At 35.8% G+C, this 22,977-nt stretch overlaps 4 protein-coding genes across 6 annotated transcripts; 1 reads left to right on the forward strand and 3 right to left on the reverse strand.

The window, feature by feature from the left end:
- Positions 1–1,432: 1,432 nt before the first annotated feature.
- LOC131666595 (uncharacterized) lies at positions 1,433–2,284 on the reverse strand. Its single transcript, XM_058939400.1, has 2 exons — positions 1,942–2,284; positions 1,433–1,875 (listed from the first exon to the last, which is right to left on the reverse strand). The coding sequence occupies exons 1-2, from the start codon at positions 2,145–2,147 to the stop codon at positions 1,758–1,760; spliced, it is 324 nt and encodes a 107-aa protein (XP_058795383.1). The 5' UTR covers positions 2,148–2,284; the 3' UTR covers positions 1,433–1,757.
- A 6,798-nt stretch (positions 2,285–9,082) lies between these two features.
- LOC131666635 (odorant receptor 4-like) lies at positions 9,083–11,299 on the reverse strand. The gene is made up of 5 exons (XM_058939471.1): positions 10,947–11,299; positions 10,165–10,557; positions 9,547–9,751; positions 9,291–9,446; positions 9,083–9,219 (listed from the first exon to the last, which is right to left on the reverse strand). The coding sequence occupies exons 1-5, from the start codon at positions 11,297–11,299 to the stop codon at positions 9,175–9,177; spliced, it is 1,152 nt and encodes a 383-aa protein (XP_058795454.1). The 3' UTR covers positions 9,083–9,174.
- Positions 11,300–12,744: 1,445 nt separating this feature from the next.
- Positions 12,745–15,720, forward strand: LOC131666588 (odorant receptor 67c-like). 3 transcript variants are annotated; one of them, XM_058939395.1, is made up of 10 exons: positions 12,745–12,831; positions 13,232–13,345; positions 13,419–13,541; positions 14,116–14,233; positions 14,318–14,576; positions 14,642–14,764; positions 14,834–14,924; positions 14,998–15,134; positions 15,189–15,321; positions 15,397–15,720. In XM_058939395.1, exons 3-10 carry the CDS (start codon positions 13,485–13,487, stop codon positions 15,442–15,444), a joined length of 966 nt encoding a protein of 321 aa, XP_058795378.1. In that variant the 5' UTR covers positions 12,745–12,831; positions 13,232–13,345; positions 13,419–13,484; the 3' UTR covers positions 15,445–15,720. The 3 variants fall into 3 exon arrangements, with proteins under 3 accessions (XP_058795378.1, XP_058795375.1, XP_058795377.1); XM_058939392.1 differs by lacking the exon at positions 12,745–12,831 and having other exon boundaries at positions 13,109–13,345; XM_058939394.1 differs by lacking the exon at positions 12,745–12,831 and having other exon boundaries at positions 13,109–13,345; positions 14,492–14,576.
- Positions 15,721–16,758: 1,038 nt separating this feature from the next.
- LOC131666596 (odorant receptor coreceptor-like) lies at positions 16,759–18,704 on the reverse strand. Its single transcript, XM_058939401.1, has 6 exons — positions 18,664–18,704; positions 17,972–18,089; positions 17,311–17,336; positions 17,101–17,237; positions 16,914–17,046; positions 16,759–16,839 (listed from the first exon to the last, which is right to left on the reverse strand). The coding sequence occupies exons 2-6, from the start codon at positions 18,021–18,023 to the stop codon at positions 16,795–16,797; spliced, it is 393 nt and encodes a 130-aa protein (XP_058795384.1). The 5' UTR covers positions 18,024–18,089; positions 18,664–18,704; the 3' UTR covers positions 16,759–16,794.
- Positions 18,705–22,977: the final 4,273 nt, after the last annotated feature.

The raw sequence follows: 22,977 nt of genomic DNA on the forward strand, positions 1-22,977 counted from the left end.
GGTTATAGATTTGTACATCTATATATGGGCAGGTGGGCCTTAACGTGTTTATAACTCAACTCGGATAACTTCATAGCGTGCTTTAATATTTTTTCGGGGTATCGTCAGTCATCTTCGGATACAGTCATAACTAAACTGTGTTAAGGAAAGGAAGTACGTTGTAAAATATATCGTTACTTCGATTTCCTAAAAATTGGACGTGCATTGAAAAGCTTGCGGTGTTTGAAGCTTCCGTGATTTAATGTATTTTCGTCTGTTTCGAAGCTACATTTACGTTGGAAATCGAATACTCCACCTTGAAACTCGTGAAACGATCAAACGGTTCGTCAGCGTGAGAAAGTACGTTGAGCGAATTACCTCAATCACTCAGCTTTGACTTCCGCATGCAGCGTCCCATAAAGCCGGCAACCAATACAGAAAGCGATCGTTCGAAATGAGAGATTTTGTATTCCTTCCGCCGAAACCATGGTGAACGCCACCACCTTGCCGTTCGGCAGGATCGCCCGTACCTAAGAATGCACTGTCGCACTCGATAATAGCCGATCGTCGCAAAAGTGGTTGTTTCTTATCTGGTAGGTATCTGCGTGGCTGGCAAAATTGATGCAAGATCGGAAGGTGCCGCTGCCCATCGGAGCTGTCCAAGCGTCCGCTGCGTTGCCTGCTAACAGATCGGCTGTAGAGCTCGGCCCTTGGATTCCGGCTCCAAAACGACTCGCCTGTTTCGCTGTCGCGAGCCCTTCTTTCGAGCGAGCAAGGCACGAACAGCTGCCACGTCTCGGAGACGTCGCGATAAACGCTCCGAGCGTCCGATGCCCGGCTCTCGCTGCAGTGCTCGACGAAGGCTCATCGCGCGTCAGCATTTTGCTGAGCTTTTCTTTGATGCATTTTCTATAGATCGTCCATGTTCGTTCGGAGGCGAATCTTGAAGACGAGCGACCTCGACGACAGGCTTTGCTGACTGAACGCTGATAAACACTGACAGACTGGCGAAAGAAGACTTGCGCTTTCAATATATATCAAATATGTATCATGTGAATATTGGCACGTTTCGCGCACGTCGCGTTCGTGTGAACTCACGGGCTCAGCTGTTGGAGAAGGTCACGTGGTCAAGAAACGAACGATTTTATTTATAACTTATCGCCATCCACTCTGCACACGTTCGCATGCTCGCAGTCGATGCTTGGACCTTGTAATTTTCATGTGGTTAATAACGATAACATTGATAGCGCAATGATTTTCATAGTCATTAGTAAATGAAAACGTATGTTTCCAACTCCTACTTTTTGTTAGTTCATCTTTTAAAGTTAAAAATTGCAAATTGAATAATATAGTTTGTTTAAATTTCAGGAATACACGTAGAAAAAATTTTCAAATAATATGAAAAAATAAAAAAATCTAATTTAATAAGACGAATGTTATATTTTTCAATTTATACAATTTGATAAATCATTGTACATATGTACCACCACCCCTCAAGGGTTTAAGAAAAATAATGGCATAAATCGTGGAATAAATACATAAAAATATATCATGCAGAAACATAATTAATTGTGAAAATTAATTAGAAAATTAAACATTGTTCTATTGCATGTGTTCTTTTATAGTCAAAATCGTTCCGTCAAAAAGTCAAGCATCTCGATATACAAATGATTTCTTTAATCAAATGCTTGATAAAGATTTTCATTTAAAATACAATAACGCGAGGTTTGCAGGAAAATCTCAATTTGGAAAGCAGTAGATAGCTTTGATTGTACTGTCTAGGCTTGATCATCTTGCGTAGCATTGTCTTGTTGCTGACGGGCAGCGATCCGCGCATAATATTCATTTACAAATTTGACAGTCGTTGACACGCACTTGCAATCTCTGCCGAACCTCCTGTAAAATGATCCACGCGAATGTCGGTTGAAGCGCAACGAACATTGCCCAGCTAAAATTACTTACGCGTTCGAGGTGAAATTGCCAGTTTCGTCGCATTCGCAAGAGGATCCAGAACAGCACTTATTCGGAGAGGTGTATCTGGTCGCAGTTCTGTCGAAATCCCAACACGCCCACTGCAGCTCTCGATCGATATCCTCGGTTCGCACGCAAGCCAGCGACGCATCGATCAAGACCGATAACAGGATAGCGGTCGCTGCCAGACGCCTCATTCTCGAAAATGCACGAGCTACGAACGACTTCCGAGCCTCGCGGCAATGCGCTGTTCCGCTTTCTTGCTGCCGCCTTAGAACGCAACGATGCCCGAATCTTGTTCCAAACTGAGAAAATTCCGTGCGAACTCGGCGAATATACTTCACGAAAGAGAAAAACAAGAAACGATGTGTCAAGGAATAACCCTGAGTCACTTGACGCGCGTGAACGCCACAAACCGGAGAAACTGTTATTTCCCACCCACATGTAGCAGATACGTATGGAGAATGTACGCTCGAATATCAAGAAATTTTATTGACCCTGGTATGTTGATACTCGTTCGAGAATGCAGCAGCCATCCTCGTGAGGCTCGTCTGTTGCCATTGTCATGTTTTTTTTATCTGTGTTGAGCTGAATACCAATTGTGCGTCGTAGCTTTCACTGAAATACATGTACGTGATAGTCACGCCGAAAAACACGAAAGCCTGGAGCGAATAAAGAGAATAAAACTATTCGCAAGGTCTCTCGTATCCGCAATTGTCTGGTAGCAAGTTCAAGCGTGGATAAATTTGATTGAAAGCTCGATCGTGAGAAAGAGAAAGGCGACGTTGTTTTGATGCATGCCTATCGATCCCAAAGTACTTTTTCCTGTCGCTTTGAACATGTCGGAGGAATTTCTTGCCGGTTAATAATTAAAAACAGCGTTGGAGACAAAGAGTAATCCGGAGAATGCGACGAAGAAGGGATACAATGGACGTACATTGAAGAATTGTTCACGAAACCTTGAAGTGCACAGAAAATGAAATACCAATATGAACAATGAACAACGGTTGACGGCTTATGGGGAATGGGAGGAAAGAAAACGAGAAACGAGCCAAATGAGCTACGGTTTCGTTACATTTCTTTTACTTATCGCTACTTCGCATTGTTTTCCTCGACGCCTCTACAATATTTATCAGAACAATAATTGTGATTACGCTTACTTGATGTCTTTTATTACATCATTTCAATAATCCGAAGTAAAATATGCAGAAAAATATAACCGCGTCCATAAAAGTTCCAATAAAAAAACCACCGATACTTTTGATTATATATGTTAATTAGTATTTTGATTGTGGAAAAAAAAGAAGAAAAAACTTATTAATTTTTGAAAATTTAACTAATAAACTTATTATTCTCAGGCAGCTGAACAATTGTATGACATAATTCTGAAATATGAATGTATGAATACAGCAGCAACTGTAGTTTAGACCTCACGCGAGCAAAAAATAATTCACAGCTGTAATCGATAAGAGATTGCGTCTTGCGTAGCTTATTCGCTTCCCGTGGCGGGGGGAATATTTAATGAGTAAATAAAGAATAATATACTGTGATCCGCGACGTGACAGCTATAAATTCACACTCAAGTAAGCCACGTTCAATTCCCTGTTTCCGCGATGTCGCGCGTCCTAACAACTCTTGCTACTTGTCTAACTCCGCTGTAATGGAGTGGTTGCATTGGCGTTATTTCGAACGAACTCGCGACATGGTCGACGTGCTTGCGCGACGTCGAGCTTACGCCGAGCTGACAATGAGCGATCGACAATTATTATCGATTGCTCGTTGCCGTAATTAGGTCGAGCGACGCCAGCGCGTTCGCATTCCTCGGAGGAACCAGTCGAGCAGATCGAGCCTTCGCGATAACGCCGGCCGTGTTTGCGTCGTCGACTTGGGAAAAGAGAGAACGATGACGTCAGTCTGGCGCGCGAAATATCCCGAGATCGGTTGGCTCTACACGAATGCCGGCGCCTCGCGCTTTATGCCAACGCGGCCAGAAAAGTCACGACGCTCGCGGGGAAAAAACGGATCGCCGGGGCCACAGGAGTACTCGCAAGCAAAATTCGTAAACAACTGGATGTGAAATGGACCACTTTATTGGATTGGTTTTTTGTTTCTTTCGCCGTTGATTGATATTCGACTTTGACGAAAGTTCATTTACATTATACGCAGATGAAAACGAAAATTACCTTGGCAAAAATACTCGGACGATGTGGAATGGTGGTGACAAGGCGCACAGAGCGGGACCGCTTTCGAGCGAAGTACGAGATCGCTGGATGTCCGATTCAACTGCGTCAGCCGTTCAAGCTCTTCATATAATCGCCCCATAAGTTTTCGGTCGAGAGGCATTCGCAGTCTTTCCCGTAGCGACTGTGCGCGAGAAATGCAAAGTCGTATTGAAAAACGGCTGATCGGTACGAGGCCCATGCTCGCACGTCCAGACACTTACGCGTTCGTCGCGGGGCTGCCCGCGACATTGCAGTCGCAAGTGAATCCTCGCTTGCAAAGGCTCTTGGGTGCGTACGAGGGATAGGTGCCCGGTTGCTTCATGCACGCCCACTGCTTGTCCTTGTCGAATTCCGCCGCCAATGAGTCCAGCAGCGAGACGAGCAGCACTACCGTGAGCAGCGCCGTGTGAACTGCACAAACGCGAGGCTTATTGCGACCTGCAACTCTCGCCCGAGAAAAAGAAAATGTTATTGAGAATTACCTCGTGCCATGGTTGATATTCAGCTCGTTCGTCTTCGCTTAAGCTTCGTTCAATTTAGTCGAGAGGCAGTGGATGGCGACAGTATCTCTTTGGCTTTTATACCTTTGTCGACACCAACTTTCTGACATTGACGCAATGAACGCGAAACAATAACACCGAGCACTACATTGTCAATTTATAAAGCAATCATTCAGTCGCAAGTTAATACCGTCAATCAGATGATTCATAAGCCCAGTGCGCGATTGAAAAGCTTATTACGCATTGACTATTTACAAAAGTAATCGATCGCTTTCCAAGAAGCCAGCAAGCCTCTTCCGCTCTGGTCGCCCTCCTTACAGGGAGCCTAAAACAGGGAGATGCCAATACGCAATCGTGATTTTTCTAACTATACGCTGTCGGGAAGAAGGGTACCTCTCGAGAAGCATTCGGACCATCTAAACGTAGACATTTAATCGTTTCTACGTAAAGAGTGGCAGGAGCCCCACGTGCCGGAATATCGCAAGCTTAAGGTGGATTTCGAACCACCTGAGCCCCACGGCGTTGATCCTGGCGCGTGCACTTGTTGACAGAAAGCCAGTGGTATCCGCCAGGAATCCCAGACGCCCGCCTGGGATAACGCGGCTCCGTGTCGCCTGCTTAGGACGCCTTTACGGGGTTGTGCGGAAAAATCGTACACGCAAACGCGCACTGTACTCTCTGGTAGCGCAATAATGTTTACTTACTTGTACCAGGCCCAACATCTGTTCCTCAAAGTCCGTTTCGTCACGGTTTGCTTCGTAGAACGGAAAAATTATTAGAATAAAATAAAAACTACGTGTATTACGGTCCAAGCTACTAATTTCTTTATGCGATATTTCGAGATGTGCCTGCAGCTCGTTTTCCATACGAATATCAAACTAACTATCTATTTCTGCGTACACAGACGATCGGATTTAACGGTGATTGATTTAACGTTGAGTGACATTATTTTAGATTCAACAAACTAAACCAATGAAACTTGAACTATCATCGTTCGAGTATAATTATAGTAGAATTAAATTGAGACTTTCGCTTTGGACATTTTAAGACAGCCGATGAACATTGCATTACATGATCCTCAAGATTGATATTTTCACGTAGAGAACGTACAATACGATTGGCAGCAGAGTGCTGCGTTAAGAAGGCAGCGGTGAGATTTACCGTCGTCTACATTTTGCATTCGTCTTGTAACGGTCCAGTCTGATCTGTTCTTTTTTTCTTTTATTACTACGCAAATGCTGTCTAAACGAAGACGTTACCTTATCTATAGGCTTGATTGTGTTAGGGCAACCGATCAAATGCATTACTTTATATGGAGCGTGACGTCACGTCTAGACGAAAACTGTTGTTTATTGAGCGAAATCTATAACTTTAGGCTTTTTAAGGAACAAAAGTACTTTTTAAGATAATTTTGATACGTAGATTCCGAATATAAAAGGATATATATACGTATTAATAAGTTATTAACTGTCGTCACTTAACTTAGAAATACAATACAAGTAAAATGTAGCCAAGGGTAGATACCGACTTAAGGACTATGAGTAACAATTTGACATGTCTATAAGCAATTATTGAACAAAGTTATCAATAAATAAAAAATTAATAATTTATTTAAACAATCAAAGTTGCGTCGTGAGATAACGATTGGATTGTAGATACTTGTAAAATTAGTAAAAGTGATTGCTTTGCTCCACTGCAAAAGATCAATTTGCGAATTTCTTAAATTGGTTGTTATTCAAATTCTGTTGAATTGATAAAATCTATCTTGGAAATACTTGTACGAATCATAAGCTATATTTTGGCATAAAAAAATTATATAATTTAATTGCACATTTTCTCTTTGTCAATTGCTTAATTTTGTAGTGCGATTTTTCTATGTTAAGCAATTCACATCATAAAATCCTGCATCTTAATTTTGATTTTTTACTTCGCATACGCGATTTCACGTGAAAGCTTGCTCAAAGTTTGTAAAAGGGTATACCCCAACCACAGGTATAAATTCGCTCGTCGTTACGGCAGTCTAGGACTTCAATTCCAGCCTTACCTTGCAACGCCGAGCACTGTACACAAGGGAAACCCTCTACCTGAAATATGTTTTGCTTATTCAGTGGTTAGCCTTGCAAATTTCCCCTCCTAAGCGGTTGCTTAGTAGCTCAACTCATAAGACGCTTACTCTTATGAGAAAAGGTGGCCTGAGTCAATCTCCTCTCTCAAAGTATACATTATAAGCCCAGTGAAATTTCTAAATCTCTGGCACAGGGCTGTCTGACCTTTTCCATTTAGTGGAATTTGGCACGGCTCTTTGAGTGAGAATTGTCCCTTCTTAGATTAAGTTCTCAAACTTACTAATGAAACTATGAAAGTTACTACTAAAATTCGTATCACGCGGCTGTCGAGAAATGTTGTCCTCGTGGCAGCGACCTGGAGTTGCCAATTTCTAAGTATTTCGATCCGATATCATTGCTGTTCGTATGGGAACATTTTCTGCAAATTCAGTGTTGAAATTTTAGTTTCAATTTTTAACTTAATTTTTGTTTGCTTTCAAATTAAAACGCACGTCAAATTCTTACTCAATCTTGGAAAGAAACATTGCAATTTATTCAGAGAGTTCGAATCTTTATATTGTGATACGTTACAAATTTTTATTGTAATACGTTACAGTTCACATTGCTTAATCTTGAAACGCGATCGCTAAACTGAAAACAAGTTTTTTTTCTTCCGAGTAATAAGTTAATATTTACCCTGCACTTTCGTCGCTTCGATAAATTACCCGTATTGTATGCAACGAGCGAACGTGGCAATTGGCTTCTGTAACTTGTTGTTCAGCCCAAGTGCGAGTCGCGGTGCTGTTATTTCGGTATACATAACCAGGCGAAAATCAATATTTCCTGAACTGCGTTGAAAAGTCGAGACAGTTTTACGTAATTTACGAAACTCAAAATTAACGTGTAATCATTCCGAACAGACAAAAGCACTCGCACAATAATAAAAGCAGAATAAGCTTGTGAAATTACGACGCGCACCAGTTTGGATGTATCGAGTAAGCGAAAGTCCTCGTTGCAATGACACTTGGCAAAGTGATACCAAAATTTACCGGTGAATTGAACGCATTTCCAAATATTCTAATGTAAATAGGCGATAAATTTTTGAACAGAACTTCGCGTAAAATACTCTTTCCCACGTGTTTGTCAAGTCTACTTCTTTGGTGGACAACGCGTGGTTGTAAATCTGTCGGCGAAGCGAAAAAAATAGCTGTTCCATTCATTATTTGCCCGCATCGATCAAGAGAGTAGCGTCAACGACAAGGAAGAAAAAAAAATTCGAATTTCTTTCCACATAATTAGGTTCGAGTGCGTTCGTCGTTTATCGACGTGCAGACCTGAAATACCGTAGCATTTGAAAAATTGGAGCGAGTGTAACATCGAGGCAGTTCATTTTTCCAATTCGGTCAAGTTTCAGGGAAAGGAAGGGCCAGCTCGAAAAAAAAAGAAATTGTAAGAATATTTTTCTTCATATAAATAATCGTCGTACCAAATTTTAAGAAAATCGATCACCTATATAGGTGATTAATTTTCTCGCTTTAATTTTCAGCTATAAATTGTCTGTAATGAAAATAATTTATTCCGCGTGAATCGAAAAAAATACATAAATTATTTGTAAATTTTAAGCGAATCATGATCAGGTGCACTTGCTGACAAGGTGAATTACCGGAGCCAAATCTGGTAGTTGGCTGTCGAGGCTTAATATTAATGTTTTTATCATTATAGATTACTCAATTTGCTACGTACTTGATAGAAGATAACGTTTAATTTGCCGTTTCCGACTTATTTTCTTGAATAAATCATTTCTGCTTACGGTATGCACTACAAACTACAGCAAAATAGTTTAATATAGAACAATGATTCAAAACCTTTCTCATTTTGATGCTGACTATCTATTTGATCATAATAATACAGTTTCAAGCAAATAAAATTGTAAGATGCTCTCAGCATTTTCATAATATAAATAATTGACAAAAAAAAAGTTTATTTACAATTAACTTGCGTGTCGATAATTTAAGAGGAAAGTATTATAAAACTTATCATTCATTTGTAGGAAATAAATAAATAAAGCGTGTGTTTGATAAATTATTCCTGTGGCTATAGATAAATAAAACTTTCGAAATAAATGGCATTTGGTAAGGAATGTAATTTGTATTGACATGTAATTTTATACTAATACGCCTTAATAATAATAGACGTGGTTATAACTGATGTGACCGTGCACAGGCTATAAAGTTATCAATTGAACCACATTACAAATTCTAATTGATACCCTCACGTGCACCTATGTAATAACAAAAAAATGACACACAGCTGTCTCTAAACTATAGAGCATGTATTGCAATAATTTAAGTGCTATTTTGTCTATAGAGTTTAATATCAAACATCGAAATTATTATTTTTATTATAAAGCTTATTTAACTGGTCTTAGTAGAATGTCTTGTCCTTCGCCATTGTAATCTACGCAGAAAGAACATTGAAGACTGAGTAAGACGTTTTAACAATCTGTAAAAGCGGAAGATTAGCGACATCGAATTGCGCCATGGGACTATTTATTGATGTGAAAATACACCAACACTTGTGAATGCGACGTTCGATAGTGTAATGACGTATCCACTGCTCAATAGAATCGGTTTCTTCGTTCTTTCATATATAAACATCAAGTCTTTTATTCCTCTGCAGCTCAATGACCTCCAGTCGCAAAGAAGTATGTTGCTTCCTAAGTCGACGCTCTGAAAATAATAGATCACTTCAAAATCTAATTCGACAGTTTTGCTTTCTGTCATTTTCACTGTATGCCGCGTAAATAAAAGCTGAAACCGAAGATTGTACCCGCAAAGTGATCTCATTGCCGTACCAGGTGTACAAGAAAATCTGCAGTAACATACACGATAAAAATAGCAGTACTGTTATAAAGGCGCTGTTGACTGTTTTCAAAACGGCGAGGGTGTATGTGCATACGCACAAAACGAATATGCTCGAAACGAATTGAAAGAAAATAACAAAAACGTAAATGTCGTTCAATGTTTTTGCCATCCTGAAACAATCAAGATTATGACATTAAAAATTATAAGGGACAAAGGCGAGAAATGGTAAGGTGCTGAGACAAGAACAACCGAGATAATAAGAAGAAAGATCAATAGAAGAATTTGCTAAAAGACGTTTCATTCGGAATCAAAATTTTGACAAAACTTATTCGGTTGTACTTTTTACGTAGTAATTTCCTCAAAACATTGTTTATTTTATAAATTTAATGCTCATAAAATGCTCAATTATAGCTTGACTTTCGATTCATTTCAATCATAGAAAAAATCTTTCCGATCATAGAAAACTAGAACTGAAAGTGTACGCTGTTATTACAAATTGATCGGTAGTCAAATATTTGTAAAAATTCTTTAGTATTTTTACAATGATGTAATCGACTGCTGTGAACAAAAATATTCAGCTTACTCGAAAATGCGTAAGTGGTGCTTAATTAATCTTATCATCAATATTTTCTCAGCTGACAAAATTATACTCTCCGACTCGTGGTTTTCTTTCATTTTATTCAGAGTTTGCGGTAATTGTCTGAATCGCTCTTCAAGTATCTCAAATTGTGCACAAATTTGTATCATGAATCCGCTGACTAAAACTTCCGTTGCACCATTACCAAGTGCGGCTATTGTCACCGCAACGGCTTGATGGAGATACGTCCCATAGTAATAATTAACGTTATCAAGTGAATATGGTAACCAGCTATCGGTAACAAGTACTCTGTTTTCGATATCCGATATGAAAAATGGCATGTATACGTAAGTTATCACCGATATCGAGTAAATTACACCTAACTTCCACGTATTGTTTCTGCAAATAATGAATGTATGTAAGCAGCTGAATTATTACTATTTCTGAAGTGGTAATAATAAGTAATGACTTCAGGACTACACTATTAACTGCGATCGACAAATTTTAAGATTGTTTTTTATAATGATTTTTATTAACAAAATATAGCAAATATATTTGTTCAAGTTGGCGTTCAAAATTATCACGTTTATGTTTAACTTTCATTGCTTATTTATAGTTCATTGCAGCTAACAAGGCCTTTTTCCATGTCAGACAGGTTCCTTACGAATGTGTTACAACAATATTTCCAATTAAAAAAAATTTCATTTATTTAAAACATGAGAAGCGAATAACAACAGTTTCATCAGAATAACTTATTTTATCTATATGTTAAAGAAAATTGCGCAAACCTGGATTCACTGTCAAATTTCTGCTGTATATTTTCTTCCTGAGGGGTTTGAGGTAAAGTTAGGCCATCGAAAAATAAATTCATGAAGCGTATTACTTTCTTTCGCTTTAATTTAAATGTGAAATTCTTCCACGAAACGTTGATTTCGTTGAGTAGTTGAATCATTAATTCTATAGCTAGTTGACTATTTTCCGCAACTATAACGCCAATTACCAAAGTTGCCACAAATGTGTAAAATATAGTATAGGCAATTATTGTGTAAAAATCGTAGAGTCGAATTAAAACTTTAGAGTTCCATTTGTTTGGCCTCCACGATCCATTTAGGATCAACAGTAGAAATGGACCTGTGAACATTTCGAAAGCTTAATATTGTATTTTAGACAGAATGGTCAATTTGAAGTAACGCTGAACTGTTCCGTTCTTTGAAAAATAAGCGGCTTTTAATGTATCTCATTATAAAACTGTTCGAGCACGTACATTAGCGTAATAATAGATTATGAACTGTGTCACGCTACCTTTACATTGACAATCGAAAATGCTCATTAACTTCTACGTTTTTCTATCCATTTATAAGTTAGCCTATAATTTGTTCTATGTTTCCGATAAAAAATTACGAATGCCATGGATATTTGGTGGAGTGGCGTAGATAGAACGTGCAGTTTTACAGCGTTGGTACCTACTTGTTTTCAAATTTTCATCGTAGCAGATGAGTATTTTAAAGTCTACATTTATCAATATAAAAATTAATCTTATTCTTTGCCATAACACTACTAATGTTTATTTTTCATTCTAACGTGAATGAAGTGTGTGATTCTATTTTTTAACTATTTTTTCAATGCGTCAAAATAAATTTTGGCAAGCTTTCAGGAAGCTCCAGATTAGCAAACAACAAGTTATAATTCAATATTATGTATTGATAAGGTCAGACACAAGTATTTCCAAATTTTCTATTAGAGTTAAAAATAATTACAATTTCCAACGACATCTAGATAAAGTTTGCCAAATGTTAGCTGAATAAAAATAAAGAAGGATTATTTTCAAATATTCTCAACTAAAATTCGGAAAAAGTTTACCTAAACTTTAAGCAAATAAAATTGTTTTTGAAAACAGTTTGTCATCGCATACTTTTTTAAGTTTACCTAAATTTTAGCTATTGTAAGTTTGGCAAAACTTAAAGTGTTTTTACACGGGATACGTAACACAGGAGTGCAAGTATAGGTAACCACGTTGAAATGAATTGACAGTGAAATGCCGACCGGGCGAAGTCAGGACATCGTGCAGTAAGAATATTGCCCACTGTACTCTCTATTGGCATAACGTGCTATACCATACGCCAATTCATAAGGACAGTTTAGAATGCAACCCTATATTATATTGAATTTGAGAATATAAAACAATTTTTATTTCTATAGATGGATAGAGTATGTTATATTATTTGTTTCCCAACTCAGTATTACAATTACCATACGATTCCATATACATCACAAAAAATAGAGCATAGAAATAATTTACAAATCACTGATGGATGTAGTAAAAAACGTAGATGTATTTTTCATATAGATGTTCTAAATCTAAGTACTACATATACTTGGGGAGAAAAAAAAATTAGATCTTAATATTACTTGATTAATTTTCAAGTACAGTATAATAAGATACGCCAACTTCGAGCATCTAAAATAAGAAAAAGAACGATATTGCAAAGTGATGGGTAAATCAGCTGTTGAAGTGATGACCTTGCTATAGATTTCGAAACATAGAATGAAACATTTGCCACCAGTTATCTAACAAGGTTTCAAACTGCGTCTTATTATAATTAACCAGATAGTGCATATCTTTCTTGGCATATTATTGGAGAATCAACTATCGAAGTAAAACTGAGTTATAACGTAATCAACTATTATTACCCGATCTCAAAAATTTGAGCAAATTAAATTGTAAACAATTTTGTATGAAAAAGGATTTTCATAAATACTAAATATTTATCTATGATATTTTTTATGCAAGATATTCTGCGTTTTCAAGTGTGAAGGTTCGATAACATAAAAATAGAAAAACGAAATACATTATTTATTGTTTATAACAGACGGTCGGCGTCAAATGTTCTTCTATAATAAATTACATGAGCAATTTAAAATAGGCACTATATGTTCGTGACTCGCAGCAGTAGTCGATTGCCGTTTGAATCTGGCAAACGTAGAAGCCATTTTAATTTGCGCGTTAGAACCCGAGAATTCGACAAGATTCGTTATTGTCGAGATGGTTCACTTCCACAATTTTCCGTGGCAGCTTGCTGTATTTCTGGATAAGTGCGCCGGTTACTGGCCTTTCCACAGCTGGCTCAGGAAACTTACACTGCTGGTTTTTCACTCATTGATTGCTATAAGCATCGGACTTCCTCAGGTTATATTGAAATATATTTCAGAGTACGATTTAATATTCAACGAACGGATTGATATGTTGACATTGGTTGTAGGTGAATTACTGGATAAGATACACTGGCGACGATAACTTGGTAGGGTTACGGTGCTCTTTATTCTTTATGTTTATCACCTCTGAATTCGTGAAGTTGTTAGCATCAACCAAATATCAAAATATAGTCTGTATTATTTGTAATTATATCGCTTATTTTTATATTGAATTTATACACCCCTACCTAATGGTATTGTAAGATCTAATCGTTGATCATCAGATCTTTTGTTTATAAATATAATTAATTGTATTATATCGAATTAACTGATTTTTAAGATTATATAGAGACTTCTATACACCGCTTGTCTTGATTAAGATCGATGAGGCGATGTTCTATGTGTTTTTTGCGGTAATATTGGAGAAATTTAAAGTAGTAGGTTGATTTTCAAGGGCAGATCAATTTATAGCTACGGTTCAAATTAAATTCGATCAATTGTGAATCGAAGTCCGAAACCCATGGTATAGGTAATATATTCTTTCTTCATCGGTGCAGGAATCAATTTATTCTGTAGAACCTGCTCTTCACTATTTAAAAAATATATGTGAGCATCGTATGCATCGTAGACCAAACATATTTAAGATTCCATTGATTTTCTATAACGAATTAATCAGATCTTATACCAACATTATAGGTACGGGGTGCACTGATATTTATAGTACTTAATATTGCAAACGTATATTTTGTATTTCTAATACCGTAGAGACGTCGCATCTACCGAAGGGTTGTTAAAAATTACTGCGAGACTGTAGACGCGGAAGAAGCAAAGATACTTCGAAATTCGGCTAATCAAGCTTTTAGATTGACTGTGACGTATTTAGGTAAGTACGAGCACGCATGTCACTAAACTAACGAATTTTCGTGCTAGTGGATTTATTGACACTAACTTTAGTATTAATATATAGTTGTTTGTGTCATATTCAGTAATGTATTCATTACTATGCCATTGATACGGTGTTGCGCTAATTATTTTTTTGGTGATGGCCAATGGAACGTCGCTTTCCCATTTGATGTGGATTACGGGGTCGAGGCAAACGACTATTGGCTTCTTGTGTATCTTCACTATATTGTATTTGCAGTGAGCATTGTATTCACTGCCGCCGCTTTTGATTTATCATTTATATTAAAAATTCATCATGTGTGCGCTCTGATAAAAATTGTCACGTAAGTTGAAATGGCTACGCGTTCCGTAGCATAATTTTCGTAAAACTATGTTCCGAGAGTTGCAGGCTGCGGCTGGAAAAGGCTTCTCAAATATCTATAGAGCTCCAATGTGAAAATGACGAATTGGCGAGAGCTGAAGTTAATTCACTCCTGAAAGATGCAATCAAATTGCACGTGAAATCATTCGAGTAAGAATAGACCAACTAAAAGTAAATTTGCCACTTCGCTGTTTGATCACTGTGAATCACTACTTTTAGATTTATTTCATTTATCGAAGATGAATATAGCCTTTGCCTTTTCTTTTTACTTTTGATGAATGCAGCCAGTTTCGGTGGACTTATACACGTTGTAAATAATGCATTTCTATTGATTAAAATTTTTCAAGCAATATTTAAATTGTAAAGTTTCATCGATATTTCAGATTTTCTCTAACACTTCCGATCTGTTAGAGTCCTTTAGATATTTATTAGTGCTCATAGTTGTAACACTGCATTTTTATGTGATGTTTTCGCAAGGTCAAAAGATCATTGATTGCACCTCCGAAATATTTGATGCTTGGTAAGCAGGTCCCGATCAACATTGAAAGGTATACAAGTTAATTTTGTCGTGAAGTTACAATTGCAGATGGTACTATATGTCGAGGAAGATGCGCACTATGTGGTTAATAATATTGATGCGCAGCTCGAAACCCTGTAAGTTAACCGGTGCCAAATGTTTCATTCTGTGTCTCGAAACCTACAGCAAGGTCAACATCATACACATACACACGATAAACTAATTTTTTTATTGATCATAATATTGTCTATTTTTTTTATTTTAGATGCTCAAAGCTGGTGTATCCTATTATACTGTATTCGAAAATTATTAGAATATCGATACGAAAATCAAATCTACGTTTTCTATATTCACTGGTGATTTGTAAATTATTTTTATGGTCTATTTTGTGTGACGTATATGCGATTGTGTATTGTATAGTTGTAATATTGCTTTGGTAAACCAATAAAGAAACATGTCCTATCCACGTTAAAAATAAAAATGGTATTATAGTGTGATGAGAGTGAGGTTCAAATAACGAAATACAGAATTATACCAATAATAAAAAGTAATGTAAAGAACAATGAGTAACACATATACTTCCACAACAGTAACGATCTCATACACTCACTGTCATTCACTATTATGCTGACCTGTAAAGCCTGAAAGTCCTGTGTTGCATATCTATAAATAAACTCATAATCACTCTACACTAGAATTTTCCTCTTTTAATTTGGAATATTTACCAATATTTATTTTATGACTTTAAAAATTAAATTTCAAATTTTTTTTTTAATTTCTAGTTTTAATACGCTGAGAGCTTCTCAGTACTATTACATTTTCTCACATCTCGCGTTATGAGCTTAATTATTGAGGTTGTTCTTAAAAAATGTAAAACTAATTAAAAAAAAAAGAAGTTTACGAATGAACAAGCAGTACATTCACATATCAACGTCACAGTTCAATAAATTAGATAATATATTATAAACGAAACTGACTAAATAATCCAATTGACGACCGCTAAAAGCAATTATGAAATTAGCCGCATCAGTTATGCAGGGATATAATTATTTTATTATCTTTTATCAATGATATTACATATACAGTTATCAAATGAAGCTTTCCTTCTTAAAAATAAGATTAGTTTAAGAATCAAATAATTATCCGAAATTTTTTAGCGCATGAAGGAACTCTAAAAGTAAATCTAAAACTCAGCATATCGGGATTACCACTATAATATAGAGTATTTGAGGAAGTCCGCTAAGCTATCTTGTAAATGCCAACTGTGTAAATGCCAACCGAGCGAAACAAGGAAATCATGCAGTGTGTACATTGCCTATAGTACTCTCTAATAGTGTAATGTACTGTACCGTAACACCTGTACGCAAATACTTGACGACTGTTTGAAGTGCAATCCTATATTATATTAAACATGAGTTTAAAAAGCCACTTGATAATACTATTTTTATTTTTAATGTAGATAGGATATATTTCTCTATTTATTATCCAACTCAGTATTACAATTATCATACAATGACATATATCACAAAAATTAAAGCAATGAAATAACTGACAAATCACCGGTGAATATAGAAAACGTAGATTTGGTTTTTTTATGGATAATCTAACAGTAAGTACTACATATACTCGAAGAAAAGAAAAATTAGATTATAATACTACTTGATTAACGTTCAAATACAGTATAATAAGATACGCCAGCTTTGAGCATCTAAAATAAAAAATAGACGATATCATGAATCAATAGAAAAATTAGTTTATCGTGTACATGATATTGAGACTGACCCTGCTGTAGGTTTCGAGACACAAAGTGAAACACTTGGCACCGGTTATCCCACAGGGTTTCAAGCTTCGTATCATCATTATTAACCGTATAGTGCGCATCTTCCTTGACATACAGTACCATCTGGAATTGTAACTTCACGACAAAATTAACTTGTATACCTTTCGATGTTGATCGGGACCTGCTTACCAAGCATCAAATATTTCGGAGGTGCAATCAATGATCTTTTGACCTTGCGAAAACATCACATAAAAATGCAGTGTTACAACTATGAGCACTAATAAATATCTAAAGGACTCCAACAGATCGGAAGTATTAGAGAAAATCTGAAATATCGATGAAACTTTACAATTTAAATATTGCTTGAAAAATTTTCATCAACAGAAATGCATTATTTACAATGTGTATAAGTCCACCGAAACTGGCTGCATTCATCAAAAGTAAAAAGAAAAAGTAAAGGCTATATTCATCTTCGATAAATGAAATAAATCTAAAAGTAGTGATTCACGGTGATCAAACAGCGAAGTGGCAAATTTACTTTTAGTTGGTCTATTCTTACTCGAATGATTTCACGTGCAATTTGATTGCATCTTTCAGGAGTGAATTAACTTCAGCACTCGCCAATTCGTCATTTTCACATTGGAGCTCTATAGATATTTGAGCATTGTTTTACGAAAATCATGCTACGGAACGCGTAGCCATTTCAACTTACGTGATAATTTTTATCAGAGCGCACACATGATGAATTTTTAATATAAATGATAAATCAAAAGCGACGATAGTGGTTAGAACACTAATTGCGAATACAAGATAATGGATACATATAGGAAGCCAATATTCGTTTTTGTCGAATCCGTAATCCATATCTAACGGCAATGCCATGTCAAACTGACCCTCGCCAAAAAAATAATTAACGCAATTCCTCATCAATGGTATAGTACTAAATAGTATGGTGAGGAAAAATCCAACAACTATATATTAATATTAATGTTAGTGTCATCCAATCCACCAGCAAGAAAATTCGTCAGTTTGGTGATACATGCTCAATGCTCATACTTACTCACGTAAGTCATTGTATATCTCAAAGCTTGGTAAGCGGAATCTCGAAGCATCTTAGCTTCCTCCGCATTTACAGTCTCGCGGTAATTGTTAACAACCCTTCGGTAGATGCGACGTCTCTACGGCATTAGAAATACAAAACATACGTTTACAATGTTGAATACTATAAATATCAGTACACCCCGTACGTATAATGTTGCTATAAGATCTGATTAATTTGTTATAGAAAATCAATGGTATCTTAAATATGTTTGGTCTACGATGCATACGATGCTCGCATATATTTTTTAAATACTGAAGAACAGGTTCTACAGAATAAATTGGTTCCTTCACCGATGAAGAAAGAATATATTACCTATACCATGGGTTTTAGACTTCGATTCACAATTGATCGAACTTAATTTGAACCGTAGCTATAAATTGATCTGCCCTTGAAAATCAACCTACTACCTTAAATTTCTCCAATATTACCGCAAAAAATACATGGAACATCGTCTCATTGGTCGAAATCAAGACTAACGTCGTATAGAAGTCTCTATATAATCTTAAGAATCGATTAAGCCGATATAATATAATTATATATATTTGTACACAAAAGATCTCACGATCAGCGATTGGATCTTATAATACCATTAGGTAGGGGTATATGAATTCAATATAAAAATATGCGAATTAATTATAAATGACACGGACTACGTTTTGATAACTGGCTGATGCCAGCAACTTCACCAGATCAGCCGTGATATACAGAAGGGTAAAATAGCACTTTAACCCTACCAAGTAATCGTTGTCATTGCATGTTATCCAGTAATTCACCTACAATCAAGGTATTAATTTTAATTTGTTTATTGAATATTGAATCGCGCTCTAACATATATGTGAATATAACCAGAGGAAGTGCGAAGCTTATGATAATCAATGAGTGAAAAGCCAGTAGTGTAAAATTCCTGAGCCAGCTGTGGAAAGGCCAGTAACCGGCGCACTTATCCAGAAATACAGCAATCCGCCATGGATATATGTGGAAATGAACCATTTTAATAATAACGAATCTTGACAATTTTTTGGGTTCTAATGCAAAATCGTTTCTGTTTGCTAGATTCAAACGGCTATCGACTACTGCTAGTCACGAGCGTATAGTGTCCATTTCATATTGCTCATGTAATTTATTATAGATGAATCTTTAACGTCGGCCGTCGTTTATAACAAAATATATAATTCATTTTATTTTTCTATTCTTACGTTATCGAACAGCGTAGCATTTGACAATGAAGAATATCTTGCATAAAAAAATATAAATACGTTTCCATTATTTATCAAGGTCTTTACATACACAAAACTATTAATTTCCTGGCTTTTTGTTAAATTATAAAGAAAGAATAAGCATTATCAGCATTATTTCATATTTTTGTTTACTGTTTAATTTGCTTACACTTTTGATATGTATTATTAATAGTGGATTAGATATCCAGGCCAGGAAAGTATTGGTAATTCCTTCGGACGTAAGAGATGGCAATTCCAGGCTGCGTCGGAATATGTTTATCACGTGCCTCACTACCACACAATCATTATACAATTTTAGCAGTTAAATGGAAAGTCTTGGCTACCATCTGTCATCTGAAAAAAGTTTTACGTTGATCCATGAAACTTTGAAAAAATTATTGGAGAAAAATAATTTTTTTGAAAATATTACTTTTATTTGTTCCTCCAGACAAGAAATTCGTCTCATGCACGTATTATACATTGCAAGTAGCAAAATACCTTAGTTAATGCCATTATCCATTAGTCGTATACTCATAGCCGGATGACGATAGTATAGATATATACTCAACCTACAAATATGCGTATCAAAGATCTATCGATTAATAATTATTGATGTAATTTTTAAATTTATCAGAGACAATTATCGACGATTTACTAATTGCTCAATTCTAAGCAGTCGTGTCTATAGATTTCATTGTATATGATCCTGGTACAGTTAATGAAATTGATTCCCCATGTGGCCCCTGCTCACCACACATTTCGCTCAAAACGTAAAACTTACATGCGAGTAGACTGCCGTTAATACCTAGAAACTAATTTATACCCTACACTCTTATACTCCGCTTTCCTCGCCGCTTTCTTAACCCCTGTGCTTGGAACTCTGCTACCTTGAAACCCTAGATCTGTAAAAATCAATTTACTTAATCTTCTAGATCGGAAACCTGCAACTATATAATAAACGTGTATATCTGAATTATCTTAACACTCAAGCCCGAATAAAAAACTTTTTATTCTCTTCCATTCTCCAGCATTCCTTTCTGTTAATATTGCTTTTCAAGATAGTTGAATATCAATTCAGTACGATTTTTTCAGTAGTCCTTTTTAAGATACATAAAGCACTGACGAGTAAAATATTGTGCAAGAGCTAAAGCTTCAACGCTATGTAAGTTCCAGTTTTGAACGATTTTTCTCACAAGAATATAGGCTCCGTAAATGAGATGTCTGTCTTTTTTAACCAACAGTAATCAATTGTAATCTACTCGCATGCCAATTTGACCTATTTTGAAAGATATTGTTGTTACAATAACTTCGTTATTGTCAATGTTTAGATACGACGCGACGTCTATGTGGAATTACAAAAAGAAAAAGTACGTTAACTAAAAATAATTTAACTCTAATTAGGATACATACGATTCTTGCAGATATTTTAAAGTCTTTAAAAATGGATCTAAAATATTAATGAACTAATTTGCCAACAGATTGGTAAAGAAAGATAGCACATACGCACTTAGATTGAGCTTCAGCCATACACACTCAGTCAAGAATGACTGATCCCACCCTTTTAGCTCTCAGGTGTGAATATATGCTCTATTATATTTATCCAAAAACAGCATACATATAAAGCAAAATCTCTGTCGAAATAAATGCGAGCGTTTTATGGAAATCGCTGTATATCTAACCTTTATATAAAAGTCATAACCGGATATTGTGAAGCCAAGATAAACGCTATCTGATTGGCTCATGCAGTGTGCATGTTTCTATTTGAATCTAACCTAAGCCAACCTAATCTAATTAAAAAATATTTCATCAAAATTATGCTCATTTCTGTTTTCGTTTAAATATAAATATATAAAATCATTTTAATGTTTTTAAATTCAAATTGCTTACACATACATAAATTATATTTTATTTTTAAAATTAATTGTTTCATTAATAAGTTTTGAAAAAAATGCTTTTTCCTCCATTCTGATTATTGTTAGAAAGCCAGAGGCGTTGTTTGCTTTTAAAAAGTGGAGTTGACAGAAAAAAGTTCAAACTGGAATTCATCGGTGAATGCTCGTTCGAGTACAGGCATAGCATTGTCGACCTTCAAGTCAGTGAAAAATTCCTTACTTATACTGGCCATACTTTTGTATTTGATTTCAAAACGAACGATATACGTTCGAAATCTGTCCCTACGTGAAACTATTGTCATATACAAAATGTATTGTATATTATATTCAGCGCACGAATTTCAATCTACACACTCCTACGAGAGCTCATGATTTTATTTAAAAGCGTTGGAATACGATGAAGCTATAGGCAAAAGCTGTTGTATACTTCATATTTTAATACACGAAAAATTGAGAAAACTTCAGAGAAGTTTTTCAAACACTTATTCATATCAGTAGTATTATAAATCCATCGTGCGATGCTTATGACAACCAATAAGTGAAAAATCAGCAGTGGAAGTTTCCTGAACCAGCTGTAAAAAGGCCAGTAACCGGCGCACTTATCTAGAAATCCAGTAAACTGCCATGGAAATTTGTAGAACTGAATCATCTCAACATTAATGAATATTGTCAAATTTTTGGGTTGTAACGCACAAATCCAAATTGTTTGTACGTTTGCCAGATTCAAACGACTATCGACTACTGCGTATTGAGTCGCGAGCATATAGTATCTATTTCAAATTGCTCATGCAATTTATTATAGATGAACATTTGACGGCGGCCGTCGGTTATAAACAATACATAATGTATTCAGTTTTTCTATTCTTATGTTATCGAACCTTCTTATGTATAACGTCTCTATTATATTTATTAGCTGTAAGAGACGTTATACACAACACATTTGATTTACTGACTATTTTAATCATCTTTTTTTATCATGGTCTCATGCACTACATTCAGTCTATTTGAAATTATGTAAGCATTTCTTTTTGATATGGGTATTTGCTTTTCAGTCATAACCAAAAAGTTAATGTTTAAGGTAAAGATAAAAAACAACAAAAATAGTTAGGAAATCGATAGTTTCATATACAGGGTGTTCCAAAAGTCCCGAGACACCTGTATAATAACTCGCGAAATATATTATTTTTTGAAGGTTAAGCTAGAAATGTTCAGCGAAAAATTCCATGGACCTTTATTTTGTAACCCCTTTATTTATATAACCCCTAGAGCTCAAATGAAGGTCATTATAAAGTCAGACCGCGGTAATATCGATAACCGTATCGTGTAGAGGGTCAGAGCTACTTGTGCTAAAAAATCACTGAAAATACTGCCTAGAGAGTTTGCACAGCGTGTACAGATACACGAGACAAGAATCTCTTTCCCGAACATGCTGATGGCCGTATAGGAAACGCTTTCTTCTTAAGTCATCGAAACCACCAATTGTGTGTGTATATATATATATGTGTATACACACACACACACACACACACACACACACACACACATATATATATATATATATATATATATATATATATATATATATATATATATAAAATAGAATAGAATAGAAGTATTTACTAACCGGTGGATAAGACACTGAGGTGTAATTAATTGAATGGCCAGCTGATCATGCAGACTTTAACGTGTCCTCTGAACTACTTTCTTCGGGGTTATATCGAAGAATTGCTACAAAGAATAATTAACAAATGTCCTGTAATTCCAAATAAAATTATTCAAAATACTCTTACAGCTTTCTATATTCGGTTAAGTCATTATTGAGCAGTAAGTGGAGAACATTTTGAACATTTATTAT

The sequence above is a fragment of the Phymastichus coffea genome, unplaced genomic scaffold (genome assembly GCF_024137745.1).
Source record: "Phymastichus coffea isolate CEN01 unplaced genomic scaffold, Cenicafe_Pcof_1.1 PCOF00059, whole genome shotgun sequence".
NCBI classification, from domain to species: Eukaryota; Metazoa; Arthropoda; class Insecta; order Hymenoptera; family Eulophidae; genus Phymastichus; species Phymastichus coffea.